This window comes from Oncorhynchus gorbuscha, linkage group LG17, assembly GCF_021184085.1.
Source record: "Oncorhynchus gorbuscha isolate QuinsamMale2020 ecotype Even-year linkage group LG17, OgorEven_v1.0, whole genome shotgun sequence".
Classification (NCBI taxonomy): domain Eukaryota; kingdom Metazoa; phylum Chordata; class Actinopteri; order Salmoniformes; family Salmonidae; genus Oncorhynchus; species Oncorhynchus gorbuscha.
The window spans coordinates 41,313,889-41,331,550 of record NC_060189.1 but is presented as its reverse complement, the minus strand read 5'-3'; the positions used below and the strand labels follow the sequence as shown (position 1 = coordinate 41,331,550).

At 43.4% G+C, this 17,662-nt stretch overlaps 1 protein-coding gene across 4 annotated transcripts in view; it reads left to right on the top strand.

Moving 5' to 3' along the window:
- Positions 1 to 17,662, top strand: part of foxn3 (forkhead box N3) — a 115,666-nt gene that overhangs the window by 31,369 nt on the left and 66,635 nt on the right. For 3 of the 4 annotated variants that reach the window (XM_046308100.1, XM_046308103.1, XM_046308102.1), the window contains exon 2: positions 6,264 to 6,910. In XM_046308100.1, the coding sequence (XP_046164056.1) occupies positions 6,284 to 6,910 (627 nt within the window). In that variant the 5' untranslated portion in view covers positions 6,264 to 6,283. Of the gene's footprint in view, positions 1 to 3,653; positions 3,852 to 6,263; positions 6,911 to 17,662 lie in introns of those variants that run through there. The other variant, XM_046308101.1, reaches the window with a different exon arrangement.

The following is a 17,662-nucleotide window of genomic DNA, read 5'->3' as shown; positions in this document are numbered from 1 at the left end:
AGCTGCCCCTCTGTCCCGAGCTGCCCCTCTGTCCCGAGCTGCCCCTCGGTCCCGAGCTGCCCCTCAGTTATGTGGGGATCAGGGTGAGGACTATTAGGCCATGGTCGGCGGAGAAGGTGGATTATCATAGGACGCGAAGGGGAGCAACTAGGACATTTATGGAGTGGGGTCCACGTCCCGAGCCAGAACCGCCACCATGGACAGACGCCCACCCGGACCCTCCCTATGCTCTTGAGGTGCGTCCCGGAGTCCGCACCTTAGGGGGGGGGTTCTGTCACGCCTTGGTCATTGTATCTTGTGTTTTTGTTATATGTTTGGGTAGGCCAGGGTGTGACATGGGTTTATATGTTGTATTTCGTATTGGGGTTGTATTAATTGGGAGTGTGTATTATTAGGGGTGTGTCTAGTTAGGCTTGGCTGCCTGAGGCGATTCCTAATTGGAGTCAGCTGATTCTCGTTGTCTCGGATTGGGAACCGTATTTAGGCAGCCTGAGTGCGCGTTGTATTTCGTGGGTGATTGTACCTGTCTTAGTGTTAGTCACCAGATAGGCTGTATTAGTTTAGTTCGTTTGTTGTTTTCTTCTTCCGTTATTTCATGTACCATATTAGCTTCATTAAAAGTCATGAGTAACCTACACGCTGCATTTCGGTCTGACTTTCTACAAACAACAGACGAAGATCATTACATCAGGAAGTATAGTTTGGTCGCAAATGGGTCATCAAAATGGACAATTTTTTTATTTAATGTATTTTACTAGGCAAGTCAGTTAAGAACAAATTCATATTTTCAATGATGACCTAGGAACAGTGGGTTAACTGCCTGTTCAGGGGCAGAACGACAGATTTGTACTTTGTCAGCTCAGGGATTTGAACTTGCAACTTTCCGGTTACTAGTCCAACACTCTTAACCACTAGGCTACCCCAAGCATACTTCCAAATTTGTGGCAAAATGGCTTAAGGACAACAATGTCAAGGTATTGGAGTGGTCACAAATCCCTGACCTCAATCCTATAGAAAATGTGTGGGCAGAACTGAAAAAGTGTGTGTGAGCAAGGAGGCCAACAAACGTGACTCAGTTACACCAGCTCTGTCAGGAGGAATGGGCCAAAATTCACCCAACTTATTGTGTGGAGCTTGTGGAAGGCTACCTGAAACATTTGACCCAAGCTAAACAATTTAAAGGCAATGCTACCAAATATTAATTGAGTGTATGTAAACTTCTGACCCACTGGGAATGTGATGGAAGAAATAAAAGCTGAAATAAATCATCCTCTCTACTATTATTCTGACATTTCATAATTCTTAAAATAAAGTGGTGATCCTAACTGACATAAGACACAGACATTTTTACTATGATTAAATGTCAGGAATTGTGATAGACTTGAGTTTAAATGTATTTGGCTAAGCTGTATGTAAACTTCAACTGTATTTGGCGGCAATTTATTATAATTTATTTTCAAATAACTTTTCAGAGATGTATTCAAAATACTTTCAAATATGATTTGTTTTTCTAAGACCTGTATTTGAATATCAATAGTTGCCTTTTAGTTGAAACTCCAAAGCCTCCAACGAGCTTCAGAAGTTTGCATTGATTGATGTGGTGTTTTATTCATTAGAGGTTAAAGGTAAACTCAGCAAAATGACGTTGCATGAGCAGCACCGCTGATATTGCGATGAGCAAGATTCAAAGAGTATCTGTGCATGTGCATGGGTTCACTTCACGCTCTTACAACGTGGTCGCCACTGGACCAAAACAGCAGAGAAGTTGAGCCTCGCACTCCAACGCTCTTAGTAGTTGCGGAAATGGACCTACTATGCTGTTTACTTTGAGCATCTATGTTGTATCCTGACTCTATCTTTAAGACAAAATAGAGAATAGAATAATAAGGCATGAAAAACATCTTTCCAATGGCCCTCACGTGTGCATGTCTGTTTGTGTGTGTGCGTTTGTTATATACAAACGTGTCCATGTACTTCTGAAGTACTATCAGTAGCTGAGTTTAGTATTTATTTACCACTGGCATGAATAGCCTCTACACCCCCCACACACACACACGCGCACACTTATAATTAGTCATGTGCTTGAGTGTGTGTGTTGAGGTGACAGTTTGGCAGTTGGTTGGGGGTATGAGAGGGGCAGGCTTGGTCTATTCAGAGGGGATTGGTCCTTTGTATTTGGCTAGGGGCCCTGGCCTGACCTGCAGGAGAGTGGTCTGCCATACTCAAAAAGACAGAATGGAGGGAGAGAGAGAGAGAGAAAGAGTGAGAGAGAAGGGGAGAGAGAGGTCATGTACTTTAGGTCATGTACTTTAGTATAGTTTGCTCTCCCTTTAATGTTTTTTTTTTGGAATGAGTCGAAAATGAGTGACAGTTATTTCTTGTGTAAACTGTTGGAGGTGTGTGTGTGTGCGGATAGAATTGAGTGTGGAAGAGTCTGTGTGCAAATGTTAACAAGTGAGAAGAGGAGTGTGGTTGATTAGGAATGCTCTAATGACTTCCCCCTGTCATGCTTCTTTGATTTAATAACAATCACGTGTCACTATTTCAACCTAAATTACCCACAGGTCTAGTATCAGCTAGTCCTTCTCAAATCCTAACCTTCACTTGCAAAAGGTTGCATGTTTGAATCCTGATGATAAAAAGTTGTTTTTGTGATTTTTGTTCTAAGCTTATCCCAAACTTTAACCTTTACCTTAACCATTCGGAGTTCACTTCTGGTGCAAAAGGTTGACTGTTCAAATCCAGTGATAGAAAGTTGTTTTTGAGAAAAAATGTTTAAGCCTATCCCAAACCTTAAACGTTACCTTAACCATTCGGAGTTAATGCCTACCCTTAAGATTTTGGAATGAATGCCTAAACTTAACCCTAACCTTAATAATTCAGAGCTAATTCCTAAACTTAACCTTAAACACTTCCAAATGTAACGTTCGGAACAACATTGACATTTGAAGTTTGAGAAACATGGATGAATGACTAATTCTGACGTGAGACTGAGAGCTTGTTGCAGCTCAGGTCCAACTGATCTAAAGTCACTTTGGAGTTTTACCGCCTAATGCAAGTGTATCACAGGTGACCTGGCTGCTGAACACATAGACTTACAGCATGAGTGAGGAGATGGTTATAGCCTACTGGTATGTATGGTGAAAATGTCGGTATTTAAAAACCTACTATTAAAAATGTCTTAATTTAAGTCACTTTTAGACTGATTGAAAGTGCGAAATGTCGTAACAGAATGAGCCTATAGTTATATTTCAGCTTTACATAATGTGTTTTCTTTGGCAAAAACAAATGAAAGGCACCCTCGATTTGCAAAAATTAGTTTATTAAAATGATCCAGGGGGCATGACTCCCAAGGCACATTTTAGCATGTTCTCCACCTCTTCTCCAAAACAAATGTTGATGTATTTGTACAGCTGCTATTTGTGCCCTAAAACACACTCGACTTCATTATGTTCACTTCTTTACTTTCAAGCTCAACACCACGCTTTGTGTGTGTGTGTGTGTGTGTGTGTGTGTGTGTGTGTGTGTGTGTGTGTGTGTGTGTGTGTGTGTGTGTGTGTGTGTGTGTGTGTGTGTGTGTGTGTGTGTGTGTGTGTGTGTGTGTGTGTGTGTGTGTGTGTGTGTGCACTGCCAGCCCCAAGCTTTGCCACGCGGTCATGTGTGGACTTCTAATTTGCTGACGAGCAACTCTGTTCTCCTCTCTTCACTTGCATGAGCCGACGAAACACACGCTCTCACACACACACCGTATGCATTGGGGACGGGGAAGAGCTCAAATAACCGCCGAGGACTATGATTTCTGACGGGACTTGGTTCGATTTGTCTCTGTAAACCTCGGTGTTTGATTCTGGGTGAGGATTACAATGCAGGATTGTAAAGTAATTTACGCAGAGGCGGTTGTTCCAAAGACGTGTTTTGTCTATGCCTCGCAATTCGTATATCGTCAGGTCGCCCAATGAGAGGAAACAGAGCTTGGAATCATCGTCGGGAATCGGACATTCATTTTGCTGTTACAATGTGTTGTTGGTGGGATCATTGTGGGATGGATGATTCCACTTGACGAGTTAATCTTGTCACTGACCAATTAAATAGGCTCCATATCGCGTAGTCTACGTAGGCTATCAATCACAGTCGTAGGGTAGGGTACATTTGTCAAAATACCCTAAATATAATCTACTTTCATTAAAAACTAATAGTATAAATGTACACTATATTGTAGCTTATTTAGTATAGGGATGACAGTAGGCTAGGGCTATGGTTCTCCCAATGCCCCCCCCCCCCGTTATTTTCTATCATTATAGGCTTACTGTTTATAACGGTGCTTTGAAGCATTTGTATGACACAAGTTCGCAGCAGGCTATGCTCGGCTCCCACGGTTGGTTTTGAACTTTTAAACTATAGTCTAGCTCTTACGGTCAACGTTTAAATGCCGTAGCGTATTCTCAGTTCAAATGTAGATTTGCGTACACCAACACACGCAGTGAATAAACTGCCAAAATATTGACTTCTGTGCGCCTGTCATGTTGGCCAACTGGTTTAGATTGACCATTGACATAGGCTCCTACTACCTGTAAGGTTTGGCTGTGAACTACTGTATGGCATCAATGACATGACTTCGCTGCCCACTCACCTGTGCGCAGTCAAGAGAAAGGCGAGAGTTTTAGAAATGCATTATTTATTTATTTTTAAATGAGAGACAGTCTTTGGAAAAGGGTGATGCTCTCGCCGGGGTTGTGGTAGATAGACAATTCTGATAATTAGCTGGCCCCAAACCGAGCGCCGTCTTAACAAGGCAACCCCACACAATGATGACATTACCTCTACTGTCTGTCAGCTGCTGTAACATCATTTATTTTCCGTTTAGAAGAGGCTGTTCTTCCAGCAGTTCCAAATTGGAAACAAGTTGTCCTCATCACTTGAGTTAGTGAGTAAGCTATATAGTAAAAAAAAAAAAATCACTTCTAAAAGTGAGTACACGAGTAAATGAGTACAATAGGCATAGGCTGCAATCTGTGGGAATGCTACCTGAATAATTACATTGCATTTGTAGTGCAGTGTAGGGCCTATCTGATTATCAATGTTCTTACGTGGGACGTGTCATCCCCAGAAGAGTCGACATTCCCGCAGCGCCTAGCCTAGTTCAATACACGATGAGCGTGGTGTGCTGGTGTGCAGCTCAACCGCTGTCTTTTGAAGCCATTTCCAGTGAAAACGGTATGGCGTTTAACCACTGGAACCGCAAGACGAATGCGTTTGCTTGCGTCTCTTATGTAGCCATTTTTCTTTTAGGAAGAAGAAATCAGCTCGCCGTAATTAAAGGGAGCGCGTGGTCCAATCTGGGTGCTGCGTGTTTACCATGGCGTGTAACTGTTAAACCGGCCCGGGTTTCATCTGCCTCTGGTGGAGCATGACTCGTTTTATAACAGGGGGAATGAGTGTTTTATTTTTTCAGAGACTGCTGTGGTAAAACAAATCCTCAGATACCGGCGGATTAAACCATATAAACATGACTGTTATGCCTCAATTAAATACGCAGTGATGAGAACGAGAGAGATTGAGAGAGAGGGACAGATATTATAGGGAATTTGAGAAAGGGAGAACGAAAGGAGGGGAGAAAGATAGACAGAGAAAGAGTGAGGGAAAAGAGATAATGTGAGTGGGGAGAGAGTCACTCACTCACTTGATGTACAGTGTTTAGTGACAGCTGTGGGTAAATCAATCATAGAGACACAGGATTTGAAAGGTTGTCTGGTTATTTGAAGGTTAGGGCTACAACGGCCTGGTTATGTGAAGGTTGCAGATTAGTTATATGATGGTTATGACCTGTGTGTGTGTGTGTGTGTCATAGAGAAAGGCATCTGCAGTACTTGACTGTATGGTGGATGTCTGTTTTCCACAGACCTCACTGCCTGAAATACTCTACATAACTCCACTGACAGAGACAGAGAGAGAAAGACAGAGAGATGGGGTTGGGGAACAGAGATCGGTCGTGGACTTAAGTATAGTTTTCAGTATAGGACGGTGTGTGTAAAGTATGTCAGTGTGAGTGTGTGGGATAAATGTGGAGTGTTTAGAAGAGTCAGGTTACATGAGGTATGTGAGTGTAAAGTTGTGTTTTCCAGCTAGTTCTGTGCTGTTATGATAGACTGATAACAACAACGATTATATAGTAACAATAGTAACACATTTTTTTTTAAGTCTCTCTCTTTCTCCCTCCATTACCTGACTGTCTAACACTAACACCCCCTCTCTCTGTCCTCCAGGAGTCTAGGTGGTGGTGTCCATGGGTCCCGTCATGCCCCCCAGTAAGAAGCCTGAGGTGTCTGGCATTAGTGTAGCCAGCGCCAGCATGTCCCACCTCTACCAGACCGGCTCGCTGTCCCGCGCCCTGCAGGAGGCTGAGGAACTTGACCTGGTCCTCCCCGTCCACCTGGCCCTCCCCTTGGCACCCCTCCCCGGTGGGGCCGCCAAACCAGAGAAAGGCACCGCCACCCCGGGTATGGAGGACGAGGAGTTGACCAACCTCAACTGGCTCCACGAGAGCAAGAACCTGCTCAACAGCTTCGGAGACCCCGTGCTGCGCAGCGTCAGCCCTGTGGGCGGCGAGGGGGGCGGTACCCGCGACGGGGACCCCGACGACACCCCGCCGTCGCCGTCGATGGTGGGCGGGGACCTTCCATACGATGCCCAGCGCAACCCCAACTGTAAGCCGCCCTATTCATTCAGCTGTCTGATTTTCATGGCGATTGAGGACGCTCCGTCCAAGAGGCTGCCCGTGAAGGAGATATACAACTGGATCCTGGAACACTTCCCCTACTTCGCTAACGCTCCCACAGGCTGGAAGAACTCTGTCAGGCACAACCTGTCCCTCAATAAGTGCTTCAAGAAGGTGGACAAGGACAGGAGCCAGGTAAGAAGTAGGAGGAGGAGGAGCACACACAGATATTCATGTAGCACGCTCGCATGCACATTCACATGATTCATGCGCATACAGTTGAAGTTGGAAGTTTACATGCACCTTAGCCAAATACATTTGAACTCAGTTTTTCACAATTCCTGACATTTAATCCTAGTACAAATTCCCTGTTTTAGGTCAGTTAGGATCACCACTTTATTTGAAGAATGTGAAATGTCAGAATAATAGTACAGATAATTGTTTTTTTTTAGCTTTTATTTCTTTCATCACATTCCCAGTGGGTCAGAAGTTTACACACACTCAATTAGTAATTGGTAGCATTACCTTTACATTGTTTAACTTGGGTCAAATGTTTCGGGCAGCCTTCCACAAGCTTCCCACAACAAGTTGGGTGAATTTTGGCCCATTCCTCTGACAGAGCTGGTGTAACTGAATCAGGTTTGTAGGCCTCCTTGCTCGCACACGCTTTTTCAGTTCTGCCCACAAATTTTCTATAGGATTGAGGTCAGGGCTTTGTGATGGCCACTCCAATACCTTTACATTGTTGTCCTTAAGCCATTTTGCCACAACTTTGGAAGTATGCTTGGGGTCATTGTCCATTTGGAAGACCCATTTGCGACCAAGCTTTAACTTCCTGACTGATGTCTTGAGATGTTGCCTCAATTTTTCCATATCATTTTGCTTGCTCATGATGCCATCTATTTTGTGAAGTGCACCAGTCCCTCCTGCAGCAAAGCATCCCCACAACATGATGCTTCCAGCCCCGTGCTTCCCCGTTGGAATGGTGTTCTTCGGCTTGCAAGCATCCCCCATTTTCCTCCACACATAACGATGGTCAATATGGCCAAACAGTTATATTTTTGATTCATCAGACCAGAGGACATTTCTCCAAAAAGTACGATCTTTGTCCTCATGTGCAGTTGCAAACCAGACAGAATGCATCTCCTTCCTCAGCGGTATGACGGCTGCATGGTCCCATGGTGTTTATACTTATCGTACTATTGTTTGTACAGATGAATGTGGCACCTTCAGGCGTAAATTGCTCCCAAGGATGAACCAGACTTGTGGAGGTCCACCATTTTTTTCTGAGGTCTTGGCTGATTTCTTGTGATTTTCCCATGATGTCAAGCAAAGAGGCATTGAGTTTGAAGGTAGGCCTTGAAATACATCCACAGGTACACCTCCAATTGACTCAAATGATGTCAATTAGCCTATCAGAAGCTTCTAAAGCCATGACATATTTTCTGGAATTTAAAGGCACAGTCAACTTAGTGTATGTAAACTTCTGACCCACTGGAATTGTGATACAGTGAATTATAAGTGAAATAATCTGGCTGTAAACAATTGTTGGAAAAATTACTTGTGTCATGCACAAAGTAGATGTCCTAACCGACTGGACAAAACTATAGTTTGTTAACAAGAAATGTGTGGAGTGGTTGAAAAACAAGTTTTATTGACTCCAACCTAAGTGTATGTAAACTTCCGACTTCAACTGTATGCACTAGAGTTTGACAGGGGAACAGGACTCCCGCGGGATTCTGGCAGGAATGGGAGTGAAGTTTTAGAGTCAAGTTCGGGACAGGATCAACAGTCCACAGGAAGGCCGTACAGGAATAGTTATAAACAGAGTTTTTTTGGGCGGAAATATGTAATGCGTGAAGCATTTAATAAAATAAACCCACTGTAGGCTAGGCCTAATATTGTTTAATAAAATGAAATAAGGGTCATTTCCCCCCTCCCTCCAGCAGCTCACTATTGCGCCTCGCTCCAGTTGTAGTCAGTCACTATAGGCTACCTCAGACACCAATCTACTGTCAGTAGGCTAAATGATGAAGCCTTCAATAGAGCAATTGCCACGTCTTGTTTCAGCCAAGGACCCATCACTAACGTTGACATTAGAGCCAAGGAAAGAGTGATGTTTTAGGATTTTAATGGAGTTTTCTTTAACAATGACAGAACCGAGTACAGGCTTGTCATTGTTTTTTTTTTAATGCTGCTGTTTAATCAAATACGCTACCAATCGGATAGTGGGACAGGTGGCCGGAAGTGGCATAGCTGCTCTACTCCCAACAACTGTACCATCAAGCCCAATTGTTTGTATATTTAACTAAACCTGTGCCATCTGAGGTGAAGAGTGAAATAAAAATAGATTGACAGTACTACCGCTTAGTAAAAAAAATACATAGCAAAATGTTAATTTTGTTCATGTGTTGTACACGTTCATACAGCTTGTGCATAGTGACTCGGCTGCAGACTCCAGCTTTATGCTGGCACTGTGCTGAGCAGACCATCCTGCTGGGGTCTAGGTCCTCATCCTCCAGCTTCATATATCTACATTTAGGTCATTTTAGAATACGCTCTTGTCCTTAGCGACTTGTTCTCCAGTCAGTGCATTTAACTGCATTGCTGAAATCATCACGTTCAATACTTCCTAAACAAACACAATAACTTGCATATTTCTGTGTGCAGAAATGAGCGCGGGACGGGAAGGGAGTGAATTGTCATCAGAACGGGACAGGAAGTTCCGTTGTTGTAGAACTGTTGCGGGATACGGACAGTACAGGAAAGTAATTGACAGGACAAGACAGGACAGGAATTCATATTCGCTCCTCAACCTCTAATACGCACCTGCATGCGAGTACAAACACGCACATGCGCACACACACACACACACACACACACACACACACACACACACACACATACACACACACACACACACACACACACACACACACACACACACACACACACACACACACACACACACACACACACACACACACACACACACACACACACACACACACACACACACACACACACACACACACACACACACACACACACACACACACACACACACACACACACACACACACACACACACACACACACACACTTGCCAGAGTCAAGTACAGACAAAACCCTATCCTGGTATCGCTGTGACATGTCATTGATGTTTTCTTTGAATTGTAAATTCCTGCACTGCAGTCAAACCTTTCTTGAAAAATGGACAAGTGTGTTTTCAGATAATTGCTTGATAAATTCATTGCTAATCACTTGCAGAGAGTAAAGTCCCATCTATGTGTCTTTGTTTTCCGAGAGAGATAAATCTGGTACATTGAAAATAAAGGACATTTTCTGTATGATGCAATCCTGCTCTGTGTGCATATACATGCATGTGTGTGAACGGTGGCTGACATATTAAGTTACTATGCTTCTGTGAAGTATCAGATGTTCTTATGCTAACGGTAAATTCCACTACTTTTACCAATTTCCACAGAACATTTTCCAAAACACATTTACTTGAAGAACACTGCAGATGCAAAGTTTCGCAACACAATGATGTTGTTTGTGCCGTCATTCGGTTACCAAACTTTGCATCGGTACTGTTCTTCAACTAAATGTGTTTTTGTAAAAAAAATTCAGTGGATGTTGTTAAAAGTTGTCCTTGTGCATAGTGTTTTATGGTTTGTGAGACATCTCATTCTGTTAACGTGGAATTGCCCCATATACAGATATTTACTATGACGCCACAATCATCAGTCACTGACTGTGACTGGTTTAATAGATTTACTTGAGTACATTACTTGTGTGTGTGTGTGTGTGTGTGTGTGTGTGTGTGTGTGTGTGTAGGCATGTGCTTACATACATGCACGTGATCTTGCATGCTTGTGATTTATTGTATGTTGGTTTCTGTGAGTGTGTGTGTGTGTGTGTGTGTGTGTGTGTGTGTGTGTGTGTGTGTGTGTGTGTGTGTGTGTGTGTGTGTGTGTGTGTGTGTGTGTGTGTGTGTGTGTGTGTGTGTGTGTGTGTGTGTGCGTGCGTGCGTGTGTGTGTGTGTGTGTGTGTGTGTGTGTGTGTGTGTGTGTGTGTGGAACAGTAAAGCCCTTCCATATGACTCACAGTTCGCTGCCATCTGCTTAGGGCTGTATACCTGTCTCCATGGCAACGCCACTGCCATTGTCATGGAAAGCCAGCAGTTGCTGTAGCAACAGAGAAACTTATATATGTGTGTGTGTGTGTGTGTGCAATACTTGTTCTTTTGTTCAGGCATGTTTTTATAAAGTTCATATTTGATGAATAATATTACATGGATCTGTGTGTTTTGATTTGTTTTGTGTGTCTGTGCACTTGTGCGTGCTTGTGTGCATACTAGACATGCATTTACGCACGCACACAGGTGTAGTACGCATAATGCATTCCCTTATCACGCAAGACTGGAAAAATCTGGAAACCAAACTTTGAAATTGGATGTTGAAACCACTATCGACCAATCAGTTTCAATGGTAAAAATCCTGTAAGCTTTTACCGCATATCGTTGTTCCAATCTTTGTTAATGAGTTATTAACGATGCTAACTGACTTGTGTGGGTCAGTAGGTCACTTTTCAGAGTGGAGTGTTTGAATTGTCATGTCATTCGCAGAGCCATTCCATCCATACTATTCTGTTTTTCTGTTTAATGAATGGTTTTTGTAAAAGTTTTCCATGTTTGTGTGTGTGTGTGTGTGTGTGTGTGTGTGTGTGTGTGTGTGTGTGTGTGTGTGTGTGTGTGTGTGTGTGTGTGTGTGTGTGTGTGTGTGTGTGTGTGTGTGTGTGTGTGTGTGTGTGTGTGTGTGTGTGTGTTAAACTGTTTAATGAATGAGTGGGATGATTGTGTCTGTTTTCATTAGGCATTCAGTGAAAATGCACAAATCTATTACCTACGGTATGGAGAGGAGGACAGGAAAGGACAGGGGAGGAAGATAAGAGAAGTGAGGAGGAGGAGGAGAAGAGAGGACAGGAGAGGAGGAAAGGGGAAGTGTGGATTGGATGAAGATGTGAGGTTTTGTCACTGGTTAAAGTGGTAGTGTGATTGTGGTATGTCGAGGATGTGGTATGTAGAGGTCTTTATGTTGCCTATTGTAAGGGATGTCCTTGTATGGAGTGATGTGATGGTTCAAACTGTGTGTGTTAGCAAGATTCCTGCAGATGCCTGCTGTGAGCGCGTGTTTGTGTGCGCAGGCGCGTTGGTGTGTATGTGGCAGTCAATGTGTCCTTGGTTTCCATGACGCTGTTTATGAACACAATGTTTCAGTTTGACACCTCATGACCGTGTACACACACACACACACACACAGAGTTTTGTATTGCTATCCTTGTGGGAACCAAATAATTTTTTTCCATCCAAAATTGTATTTTCCCGAACCCTAAATCTAACCCTAACTTAACCATAGCCATAAGCCTAACCTTAACCCCAAACCGTTAACCCTAAAGCTGTACCTAACACTTAAACCTAACCCGAACCCCTAACCCTAACCTTAATTCTAACTCTAACCGTAAACCTAACCCCTAAGCCTAAAATGGGGACAAGCTCGTGGGCCCAGCTAAATGTCCCCACTTGTCCAAATGTTCATTGTTTTAATATCCTTATGGGGACTTCTGGTACCCACAAGGATAGTTAAACAACAACACACACACACACACACACACACACACACACACACACACACACACACACACACACACACACACACACACACACACACACACACACACACACACACACACACACACACACACACACACACACACGTTTCATGTTTTTTAGTTATATGTGCGGGATACACATGGTATACACCGTCCAAATGCTTACTTGCAAGTTACTTCTCGGCAATGCGACAACAATAATAAATAATAAATAGAATAGAATAAACGTTTTAGCATAAATATAATACAGGAAGGCACAACTTATAGTCCAATATTTACACGTGTATTGGGGAAGGGGCAAGTGCTTAAATTGTGCAGTATTTAGCAATCATAACAAGAGTCTGGTAGCAGCATTTGTGATGTGTGTAGCATGAATGTATATATATATATGTGTGTGTGTGTGTGCATGTGTGTGTGTGTACATGTGGACTAAGGTGCAGGTGGTTAGTTCAGTTCTGGGGCGGCAGGCCTCATGCGCAGACCTCATGTGCCAATACCTTCTGCCCGACACAAACACACACAGACACACACAGTCCTATAACTAAGTGCAAATGCCACTTTAGTGCTCTCTCGCTATCTCGTGGTAAACATTGATTTAAACCTTGATTAATGCCACTGTTTTTTCCTTGTGTTTCTGTGGTGACCATGGCAAATGCAGATTGAATGCCCTGAGTGCCAGGCCGTAAAGATCAAGCCAGATAAGATTGTCAAAACCAAAACCAACATTTCATCTGCATTGAAATAGACCATGTCATTTACAAATAGAAGAGTTGCTCTATATTGACCAGTATTTAGAGGTTACCTTGACAATCTCTGTGTTATTGCTGAGTGAGTGCATGTAAATCTCTCTCTGTGTGTTTTTTTGTGATTGTGTGTGTGTGTCATTGAGATTAATGTGTGTAATGCTTGCTAATGGCTTTATTACTGTTGTAAAAAGGTGTGGCCTTTTAGCTCTGTCAGTCTGTGAGGTTCAGCTGTGTGTGTGTTTGCGTCCTGTTAGCTGTTTGGTTCAGCAGTTTAATTATTTACACAGGGAAACATGGTCGACACAGAGGGATGAGCCACCAAGAGCATCTGCAATCTCTCTCTCTCTCTCTCTCTCTCTCTCTCTCTCTCTCTCTCTCTCTCGCTCTCTCAATTAATTACATTGAAAGGGCTTTATTGGCATGGGAAACATGTTTACATTGCCAAAGCAAGTTAAATAAACAATAGATAAAAGTGAAATAAACAATAAAAAATGAACAGTAAACATTACACTCACAAAAGTTTCAAAGGAATAGAGACATTTAAAATGTCATATTGTGGCTATGTACACTGTTCTAATGATGTAGAAATAGTTCAAGCACAAAGGGAAAATAAAGAAATGTAAATATTCACTGGTTGCTCTTTTCTTGTGGCAACAAGTCACACATCTTGCTGTGGTGATGGCACACTGAGGATTTCACCTAATAGATATGAAAGTTTACCAACATTTGATTTGTTATCGAATTCTTTGTGAGTCTGTGTGATTTGAGGGAAATATGTGTCTCTAAAATGGTCAGACCTTTGGCAGGAGGTTAGAAAGTGCAGCTCAGTTTCCAACACATTTTGTGGGCAGTGTGCACATAGCCTGTCTTCTCTTGAGAGCCAGGTCTGCCTACGGCGGCCTCGCTCAATAGCAAGGCTATTCTCACTGAGTATATACATAGTCAAATCTTTCCTTAAGTTTGGGTCAGTCACAGTGGTCAGGTATTCTGCCACTTTGTACTCTCTGTTCAGGGCCAAACAGCATTCTAGTCTGCTCAGTTTGTTTTGTTAATTACTTGACACACTGGAAAGAATGATCTTTTTGTTTTCTCATAATTTGGTTGTGCCTAATTGTGTTGCTGGTCCTGGGGCTCTGTGTGTTCTGTTTGTGTTTGTGAACAGAGCCCCAGGACCAGCTCGCTTAGGGGACGCTTCTCTAGGTTAATCGCTCTGTAGGTGATTTCTCTCTCTCTCCCTCGCATAGTGGGTGTATTACCAATGGAAGTCATTGAGGTTATGCTGATGCTACTAACAAACATGGACTGCAGCTGTAAACTCTGCTTAATAACACAGCAGCAGGTCAGGACGGATCCTGTGGTCGCTCTGCCCCTAGTCCTCACATCACCAGGGATCCTCTGCCCCTAGTCCTCACCCCACCAGGGATCCTCTGCCACTATCCCTGGCCTGCCCTGCCCTCTCACGGATCCCCTGAGCTACCTGTCCCTCTGTCTCCAGTCCCCTGTCCTCCAGCCTCACACTCTGCCCATCTGTGAACTCTTGGGCTAGGTGCCTGCTGATGTGTGCCAAGTCCCTATACCCCCTGTCTCCTACCCTCAGCCTCCTATTCCCAGTCCCCAGTTCATGGTCTCTCGCTACCACCTGCCCACTTGGCTACCCCCGACCCCCCCCCCCTGCCTGATGATGTGTGCCCTGGCCAGATGTTATCCTCTGTGTAGACAGATGTTAGCCTGCCAGGGTTAGCTGGTGTTAGCACGCACATCCTTTGCTACGCACCCAACCTCTCTCGTTCTTGCTCTCTCTCTCTCTCTCTCTCTCTCGCTCTCCAGTGGACGTAGATCTGTTACAATATTTTCTCGGATCTTCAAACACTGAGGGGGCAGAAAACTCTTCCATTGTTGTGTAGGTATTGTTGGTGGAAGGAGGGGTAATGTGATGTGGGTTTTTATTGCCAAAAATACCCTGCAATCAGTCCGTCTGCTCATCACACACATACACACAGATAGTGACTAATTCAATTGGGATGTTTTTAATGGGTCAATTTGAAGGATGAGCCTGTAAAATAACTGTAGTTCAGAGATCCCCCTCTGTTCTCTATGTGTTGTGACTCATAGGCCAGGGGAGCTCATGTTAGACTGGACAAGACCTTCAGTCTGCTGGTTTATAGACCTCCTTTTATAGAGAGAGGGGGGGGGTAGAGTGAGAGAGGGCGTAGAGAGGGAGGGCAGAAAGAGGGAGAGAAGGGGGCGGAGAAGACAGAGAGGGATTTTTTTATTGGCCCAATAGTTACATCATTAAAAGCACAAACTTGACTACATTTTAACGGACCTAGAAAGTTAGAACCAAGCCCCCTCCCGTCTAGGAGAGAGAGAGAGAAGGGGAGTGGGATACCCCTGGCAAACACCGTTATTTGTTTTCTTTTCATTGGCTGATGAGTCAAATTGGTGCATTCATCCGACCAGCCTTTAACTCTCTCCCTCTCACTCTCTCAGGAGGAGAGGAGGAGGAGAATGTTGTTGTGACAAGTAAAGATAACTGTGGTGGAATGTCATAGCAGACAATGACAGGGGATGAGAACACCATGCTCTCTCTCTCTCTGTGTGTGTGTGTGTGTGTGTGTGTGTGTGTGTGTGTGTGTGTGTGTGTGTGTGTGTGTGTGTGTGTGTGTGTGTGTGTGTGTGTGTGTGTGTGTGTGTGTGTGTGTGTGTGTGTGTGTGTGTGTGTGTGTGTGTGTGTGTGTGTGTGTGTGTGTGCGCATACACTCCTATGCTAGGGGAGCCCTTCTAGCATCTTCTAACATGGTAACACTGAGTGAGCACTAGTCTGGACAGACTGAAAGAGAGGGAGAGAGGGAGGGAAGACTAGAGAGAAGTTCTAACAGTTGAATTTCTGTTAACGAGAGGGGAGATCTCAGTGAAATGTTCACTGTTAATCCTGGCAGCGTGTGCTCAAAGGGGAAAAACCTGAGGTGTTGTCATGCTGGAGTGAATCTTAACGCTTCATGCTTTCTTCACTCTGAGTGGATTTACTTTCTGCAAAGACACGGGAATTGATCCCACAGTACCTTAATACAGCAGAGATTTTAGTGGCTGTGCCAGTGTGACAAAATGGAGAATGTATTCCTAGAAATCAACCGTGTGTATATGTGTGTGTCGGTCCTCTGTGATCTATTCTCCGCACACTACCACTCTTTGAAAGGTGATCTTCACTAATTAGGATGATATAGCTAATTAAATGCAGCTAATAATCCTTAATAATCCCCAATCTCTCCCCATATCTTTCCCTCTCCTCATTTTCCCATCTCTTGCTTTCTCTCTTTCAATCTCTCTCCCTGTCTTCCGATTGCCCTCTCGCTCACTTGCTCGCTCTCTCTCCCTCTCTCTCTCCTAGCCCTCCACCCGGTTCTAATAGAGGGTGGAAGTCAGACTGGATTCAGGATAGGGTTGGTGTTTCAGTATTCTTTGGCCTGTAGCTTGCTTTAGGTTTGTTTAGTTTGACCTTCACTTGTACAGTTCAAAGTACCCTGTTAGTTGCCAGATTGCTAGTTCACATGGAAAAGTGTTAGACTGTTTTAGTTTTTTTAGGTTGGGGAAGCAGTGACTCTATAATAACATTGTAGAAGGACACTAGACATGAATTAAAGGGATGCACCAGTAAAGGTGACGTAAAAAATATCTAATAAATAAATAAAAGTAGGGTCACGAGCCAAAACGGGTCCTTGAAAATTGTGCACAGTTGTGTACTATGTCATTCATTTCATATTATACAGTATGTTACGTCCTGCAAAAAGATAAATCGTACAATATGTTACGTCCTGCAAAAAGATAAATCGTACAATCTGTTACGTCCTGCAAAAAGATAAATCGTACAATATGTTAATGCCTGCAAAAAGATAAATCGTACAATATGTTACATCCTGCAAAAAGATAAATCGTACAATATGTTACGTCCTGCAAAAAGATAAATCGTACAATATGTTACGTCCTGCAAAAAGATAAATCGTACAATATGTTACGTCCTGCAAAAAGATAAATCGTACAATATGTTACGAATTTGTAAGTGCTTAAGATCCCGGACTTAATGACACTTTTGGAAAGTGCATTGCGTGACTAACGCTGTAAGACGCACTAACCATGTACAATTTGATAGAGGCTTGGAGAGATGCTGTTTGGGGCGAGCTATTTGTGCAGATTATTCTGGATGGGGTGTGAAGTTAGTTGAGCTGTCTGCATTTTTTTCTCCATTGACGTTCTCTCTCTCTCTCTCTCTCTCTCTCTCTCTCTCTCTCTCTCTCTCTCTCTCTCTCTCTCTCTCTCTCTCTCTCTCTCTCTCTCTCTCTCTCTCTCTCTCTCTCTCTCTCTCTCTCTCTCTCTCTCTCTCTCTCTCTCTCTCACACACACACACACTTTTGTTCCACTGTGTGAAATGGAGGAAAATAAAGGCTGTAATTAATGAATTTAAATATAGAGAGTTGTCAGTGCTCCATAAATGTATTTCACCTTTATTTAGCTAGGCAAGTCAGTTAAGAAC